Genomic DNA, 8,039 nt, shown 5'->3' on the forward strand with positions numbered 1-8,039 from the left:
ATTTTATTTCCTCATAACATGTCAATTGATTGAAACGACTCCCTACTAAAATTCCTTTCAATTTAAATGAATGAATTGATTGAAAATCAAACATATCCATTAAATTTCACGGGATGGTATTTCTAGAATAGTGATGTGACGAACTTAATACAATGATAAAGAAATTGAAGCATTTTATTATTGAAAATGACCATCACGATTAACATTCTAGCTTCTTCAATGAAATAAATTATTTTTATATGACACAAATACAATGCTCCAGATTAGAATCTGAGATATCTGTCATTACCTGATATCAGATGTCGCATCAAACGAATCTAAGAGGAAAAACAAATAAAAACTGTTTACCTCAATATTTGAATTGAATCATCAAATGAAGCAAGATAGTCATCTGTTTGTATTGAAGCATTCAATTTGTTAAATTGTTAAGTTAATTATTACAAATTAGTATAAATGAAAAGCTTGACTGGAAATCAAATTATTCAATATTGTTAATCAAGCTATGATTATAACTGTTATGTTCATCCTTGGGTGTAGACATGTTTTTGCAAAGGATAACAGTCACGGTAAGTTTTTTAATTTCTATAGTATTAAATTTGATTACAAAAAAACAATTTTAGTTTTAAAAAGGTTTATGCAACAATCAGGTCCATCAGTACATTGATGTACCTACAAACTTATTTCTTATTAAATCCGAAAAAAAATGAGAAGAATTTTTCACGAATTAGATGATTCTCAAAGAGGTAGGGTCGATTTCCCCTGTATTTATTTCACCCCCTAAACACAATCTAAAAAATGTTAAAATATACTCCCATTTTAATATAAAAGAGTCTATAAGTATATGTAAAACATTTTTTTTTTTCAATAATTTTACGTAAGTTGCTTAGAAATGAAATCTTTTCTTTTTTTAAGGAAAATTTTGCACCGAATAATATCTTTATCCAAAATAACTTCATGTGTATCTAAATGACAATTATGCATAGAATTACTTTCCAAAGAAATTGTTGTCGGTGAAGACTGTCCATCATATACATTTTGAATTTGAATAAAAATAATCAAAATTTAAAACATTCTTATAATCGTGTCCTAATAAACAAGAGAAGATTGATTGTTTGTTGTTTGCTTCCCGTCCATTGACAAATACTTCATGGATGTACAAATTATTAATAAATACAATAGGTTTAGATCCTACAATATAGGGGACGACCGGAATGATGGACGGGAAGTTGCGAATGCCACTGAGGAATTAGGGTACATTAGATAGGGACAGAAATCATGTCTTGCAACATGCCACCTACCGAAAGATACTGTTACAATTTCCTACATGAATCTGTTATACTGTGAATTTTCGTAAAGATTTTAAAAATAGTACTAGTGTGAAATAAATTCCAGGGAAAATAAGTGCTACGTCTTTGTTTTCCTGTTATAAAATTTGACTGTTTTATACAAAATAGTAAAAAAGAGACATTTGAAATACATGGAATTTCAAAAAAAGCGATATTAAATATTTTCTTTAGCCCCGGATATAGGAAGGTATACCATCAGATGTTAGAAGGAATGTTTACTGAGTAAAGTCTGCAGATAGGTGTCATCTAATTCTCAGTTGAGCATTTATGCTTGGAAATAACTACTGGTGAGAAATTAAAATTTAAGTAGATGGCAATAATAAAGATTACAAACTGATTCAACTAATGAGTTTGAATGTCCCTTTGGTATCTTTCTCCTCTCTTTTACTTTGTAATCAACAATGATCAATGCCGGACAATTTGATTTGGTCAGTGCTACATATTCCATAGAGTTTCTGATGGTTATAGAACAAGTTGTTCAATTACTGGTATCGATCTTTTCTCATTTAAGATTTAACAATGCAGTCTATCTTTAAGCTACACTATATTTTGTTTAATTCTTTTTATCATTGACCATATATATTAATCAAAAATACTCAAATTCCTTGTTTAAAGAAATCAATTGTTTGGTTAAGTCTGGTCAATTATTTTTTTACATTATTCACTAAAAAGATCCGATATTAAGATAAATGATTGCAGAATAAATAGATAAATGACGATATTGGGTGTAGCTTGAAGCAATTTCCCCCTATGAAAACCTTTAACTAATCCGAATTATACTACCGCTTAGTTCAAATACTTAATATAGGTATAATTAATGGATGTTCGAAATATATTCCAGCTGTTGCCGATACTCCTCGTGCAGATATGTCTTATCGTCAGTGGCAAAGTATTTTATGAGGTGAGTAAACAGTTTTTAGTGTCTGAGGGGGTTTTGCAAAAAAAACAATTTTCTTACACACTTAAAAAATCCACCATTTAAAGGAAAACATATATTATTATGATACAGAACATGCAATTTCATAGACACTATAAAAATAAGAAGATGTGGTATGATTGCCAATGAGACAACTCTTCACAAGAGACAGACTACTTGATGGGTATTATCATCGGAAACTAAGAATAAGATTTCGTGTCTTTGATTATTAATGGTTGAGCTTTGTTTTTCATTTCATTTGGTCATGGTCCTTTCTATCTCGTTCTGTGATAATGCTCTATGTGTCTATGTACTTTTTAGGATTAGTAATAAATAGACAAAATAAGAATTTTATTTAAATGGTTGAACAATTTACAATTTTACAATGTATCATTACATTATTTTGCAGGAATGTCGATCACACATGGGAAAAGAATTCGTCCTTATATTTACAGACAACAGCAGACACAGCAATTTACTCCGTCTTTACATTACGACACCTTTAAATGAAAGCTTTACTATACATGTAGAAACACCATTGCTGAGTCAAATAAATCAAGATTTTGTCGTAACAAATGGAACGAAGCTAGTTATTGAACTTCCAATAGACCTCGCAATTTCCAGAACAACAAAAAGTAACAAAACAATACTGGTCACAGCACAGAACTTCATTGTATTGTTTGCCTCAAACATGCAGCATAATGGCGGTGACTCCTATATAATTCATCCAATTGCAGTTTTAAGTACCGAGCACATATCTGTCAATTTAAAAACAAAGTCAGGTATCTATCATTCAGTGACTTCTGTGGTAGCTATAGCGGATCAAACTGAAGTGGATATTGCTTTACCCACTGGCTCTGTTGTAGAGTTTGATGGTATCATATATACTTCTGGAAGTACTTTATCTGTGAGTCTGAATAAATATGAAGTTTTTCAGTTTACTTCATCTGACGATTTATCGGGAACTATTCTGACATCAAATTACCCTGTTGCTGCATTTAGTGGCCATGAACTTGGAAATCCTGAAATAAGCAGTCAAACTTCAATAGATATGGTATATGAAATGCTTGTTCCTACAATCTATTGGTCTACGTATTATATTGCCATCAGCAACCCCGTGTTTGATTCAGGAGAAGGGGAACTTATCCGAGTCTTCACTTCCGGTGACAATACTAATATAATGATAAACACATCCGGAACTCTTGACCAAATAAGTATTAGTACAAAGGCGTCATACCATGAGTTCCACTTACCTTTATCCGAGGCAGCAGTTATAACCTCAGATAAACCAGTTTTAGTTTCTCAGATTACAGCCGCTAAACAAATTGCTGGAAGTTATACAGGTGATGCTAGATTAGTTCTACCTAGCCCAGTGAATGCATGGCTAAGTGAATACAGTTTCAATACACCCGGCGAAAATATGTATAATGGGCTTGTCCTTTTGACTGACAGTAATTCTTTGATCAATATCACTCTAAACGAAAAGAGTCTTAACTCGTCTATTCTATGGAAGAAAATCGAAGGTACAAATTTTATATATACATCTATACAACTTTCTGAAGGTGTACACACTTTGACTTGTATATCAGCTGCTTCAAAATGTTGGGGATATGTATACGGAATTCACAGCTTAGAAGAATATGGTACATCAATTGGCCGCAGTTTTAGTCAGGTAAACTTTTGATATAAATATAGTTATCTAATTTCAAGTTAATGGACTAAAATAGTCGTATTTGTAATTCCTAGTAACAAAAGGACAGTTTTCTTTATTTAAAACACTCAGAGGTATTTTCTACTCACATGCACTAAATAAAAGGCAAGGAGGTGGTCAGACTGCTGATATGTGTTTATTATTTATTCGCCGATGTTGATTGTTTTGTTTTATGATTTTATTTTATGTAGTTGATACTTATACTCGAATACTGTTGATGTATTTCTTTTGTAAATCGTACCACAAGTCCCTGTACTTTGTTGGTTGGTTTGTTTGTGTCAACTCATGGTTAAATTCAATTATTCACATTTCTTCTGTTTCCTGTAAGCAAAAATTGCAAATAGACGATATTCCTTGTGAATAATTGTGATTGAAGCCATTTATGTTTTATTCACATATTAAATAATCGCATTGACACTCGTATTTGTCATACATATAAACGATTTTTATGATCTGTTACAGTATCTAAATATGACACCATGTCATATTGCACATTTTACAAGTATACGTTAATTAAACTTGATGTATATATGTTTTATTTTAGAAAACGGCAGACAGTTCGAACTTCAATCGTAAGTGTTAACAATAACACAAAAATTAAATACGTATGTTTTTTACGTATATATTATTCTTATGAAATATCACTAAGCAATGGCAAGAAAGATCAAAATTACAGATGAGTTGTTTTAAACATAATTTTTTTTTTTTAAACACTAAAATGTGATGCCATACTTTGCACTTGGTCAAGTATATATCCTTCTATGATATAGGTGACCATCATCATGCCATACTTTGCACTTGGTCAAGTATATATCCTTCTGTGATATAGTTGACCATCATCATGCCATACTTTGCACTTGGTCAAGTATATATCCTTCTGTGATATAGTTGACCATCATCATAAACGTTAGACTAATTTACATCAATACACAATTCGCCAAGCAAAGTCTATGTATTAACTAATGAATTAATGACCGAATGACCTTTATGCTTGGATTTTCATGATTTGGTAAAATGAGAATCAAGTTAGATGGCGAGACCAATGATGAACTAAATGTATTGCAATTTTATCGTTTCAAACTGTTTAAAATAGAAAAAAAACAGTTGAAACATTTACCTTAATTAGCTATATAGATTTTGGTTGTTACATTCTTCTTGTTTGACATTGATTTCCAGATTTTACAAAGAGTAAGATTAATTATTTATTCCAATACCTGTGTGATTTGAGACGGACCTCTAACTTTTGTATCTTTATAACATGCGTCAAACTTAATATCTTAACAACAGTTTCTATAACTTGTATCATTTCTGAAACTTTCATTAAATCAAAATCGATTATAGATGCCAAAAAACTGCAATCCTAATCGATATAAGTAAATATGAAGAATTTGCAATTGGCGAATTGAATTGCAAGAATGCATTCGGGACACTGTGAATACACCCAATGAACAAATTAAATGCCATTAGTGATAACTGTGCAAGCTTAGTTTATCGACGACGTCACCTGTTCTCATAAATAAAGTATCTTATTTCTTATGATTCTTTTTTGGGTTAACTACCCGGTTGTAAGTAACATCCCAGGCCCAGCTAAGCTATTGACACCTGGGTATGTTAAAATGCTAACAACATTTTTTTTGGCCAAAAATAAAAGAAAATACAAAATTTACAAAAAAGGAAAATTTGCAAAGTCCAATTATTTTCCAAAATCAAAAGAAAAAAAAAAAGAAAAATTGCCAAAATTCCAACAACAAAAAATTCGCCAAGATTCCAAAAAATATATTTATATAAAAAAATATTAAGTAATATTTGACAGCGCACAGCAACATCGGTGTTGAAAAAATGTGAAGTTGAAGTTCTTAATAAGAATTTTTTCAAATATACTTCATGGTATAAAAATGAGTAAAGGAACGCTTCATACGAAATGAATTCGTTATCTTGGTATAATCAGTGGTGTACGAAATTTTACACAGGTGTAAAATTCCGTACACCCTGATTACATCAAGATAACTATTCAAATCATCTACATAGTTATACGTTATCTTTCACGCCATAAAAATGTTCTCTTACACGTTCCTGTTTCTGTTTAAAGTTTTACTATTTTACCCAAAACCCTCCTTTTTCACAAAGTAGAATATAAAGATTGGTCAATCCTCAGCTACTTAACAGAGCAAATCATTTTACACAGTATTTAAAATGTAAATTAGCAAAACATGCAATTCAAATGACTGGGGTCCGTGTACACCTTGAGATGACCCATTCTGAAAGAGGTTGCTTGTCGCACTAGCCATATCTGTAAGCGTCATTAGCGATTAGTTTTCGAAAATGTCTAATTAGACAACTATCCATCAGATATCACATGGAGTGGATATAAGCAATCATAAGTTTTAATTTGTCTTCAACAATGAGAAAACCACACATAAAATGTATAAAGGCCCCAACATGAAAAATATCACCGATGGATGCCATATTTAGAATAGGATCTGCTTACCCTTCCGGAGCACCTGAGATTAACCCCAGTTTTTGGTGGGGTTCGTGTTCCTCAGTCTTTAGTTTTCTATGTTGTGTTTTGTATATTGTTGTTTGTTTTTTATTCGTTTTTTTGGCAGGGCATTGTCAGTTTGTTTTCGATCAGCATACCCTTCCATAGCACATAAAATCAAGCCCGGTTTTTGGTGAGGTTCTCAGTCTTTAGTTTAATATGCTGTGTTTTGTATATTGGTGTTTTGATTAGTTTTTGCCATGGCATTGTCAGTCTGTATTCGACTTATGAGTTTGAATATTCGTTTGGTATCTTTTGCTTCTCTTGTACACGAACCACTCTTCTATTTGCCAATTTTTAACAAATGTTTTAAATCTGTTAGCGACAGATTATCTTCCGAAAATCACCTACTTCTAAAAGAGCACTTCGGTTTTTTTGAACACATGTAATGAGAATACAGTGTAGCACAACACATCTACCCTAAGATTTCAATACAAAAGCATGGACAAGTAAATTGGCTTTAAAGTTTTCCGAACTTTTGTTCTTTCAACAAAACTTTCATTTTTGCAAATCTGTTAGTTTTAGTATAAAAGCACTATGTTTTGACAGAGTAGGCTTACTTGTTCATTTATTTGTCCTTAATACTGATAAGTTGAATTGGGGTGTTATTGTTCTGATCACATTTTACCAACATATATATATTTAACTTTAACATGGTTTCTTTTTAGAAATAAAGAGTTCTGTATTGGAGTTTAAAGATAATGGACTGTTATTTGACACACCTATATTTAACACAGTATCAAGGTCACTCGTTGGGTGTATAAAATTGTGCAGAATATATTCTTGTTCTATTGTTTCATTCCGATCAGCTGATGGCTCATGCTTTTTGTACACAGATGAAGATAGATGCGGTTCAATAAAACTGTCTTCTGATTTCAAACTGTATTTTGTTCGGAAAAGCAATTTTTAAAAGACAAATTAAAGTAATTAAAACAATGCATTACTTGATGTGTTTACCTTGGTTTAGACATGTCTCTATGAAAAGTTTTATGCACAATATATTGTTTGAACAAGGCCCCAGATAGCTTCAACTGGTTTGAAAAAAGTTGTGTAATTTAAGAACTTATCCGGATTGGCATGAATAGCGATAAGGTGTTTTGTTTGCATTAATCATAGTACTATACAAAACTCATCTGTATTTGTAAAGAGTTAAAAGTCAAAGTACTGAAGTACTGAACATCGGATGACTGCAAGTTCTTGTGGATGGTCACAAGCACTTGTCTCAGAAAAAAAATCACATCTCCATACCTGAAAGTGAGGTTAATATACAGATTTTTTTTTCTTAGACAAGTTCGTGCGTGGATGATATATAAATGACAGGGAATTCAACCTCACCGTAATAAAAATGATATTGAAGTGATACAAATCAGTATACTCTGGTTTGTTGTTATATATTATATTAATATTTGTATATTACTGTTGCATGTATATATAATTTTTATCCATTTGTATATCATTCTATTCTACTATATAAATAATAGTGCAGTGCAAGTGCATGGTGGACACTCTTCTGTAATAATTCGATTT

At 31.4% G+C, this 8,039-nt stretch overlaps 1 protein-coding gene across 1 annotated transcript; it reads left to right on the top strand.

The window, feature by feature from the left end:
* Window positions 1-518: 518 nt before the first annotated feature.
* On the top strand, window positions 519-7,452 carry LOC127700801 (uncharacterized). The gene is made up of 5 exons (XM_052204460.1): window positions 519-566; window positions 2,188-2,247; window positions 2,672-3,934; window positions 4,518-4,545; window positions 7,181-7,452. The coding sequence occupies exons 1-5, from the start codon at window positions 540-542 to the stop codon at window positions 7,420-7,422; spliced, it is 1,620 nt and encodes a 539-aa protein (XP_052060420.1). The 5' UTR covers window positions 519-539; the 3' UTR covers window positions 7,423-7,452.
* Window positions 7,453-8,039: the final 587 nt, after the last annotated feature.

Source organism: Mytilus californianus, unplaced genomic scaffold, assembly GCF_021869535.1.
Source record: "Mytilus californianus isolate M0D057914Y unplaced genomic scaffold, xbMytCali1.0.p SCAF_5, whole genome shotgun sequence".
NCBI classification, from domain to species: Eukaryota; Metazoa; Mollusca; class Bivalvia; order Mytilida; family Mytilidae; genus Mytilus; species Mytilus californianus.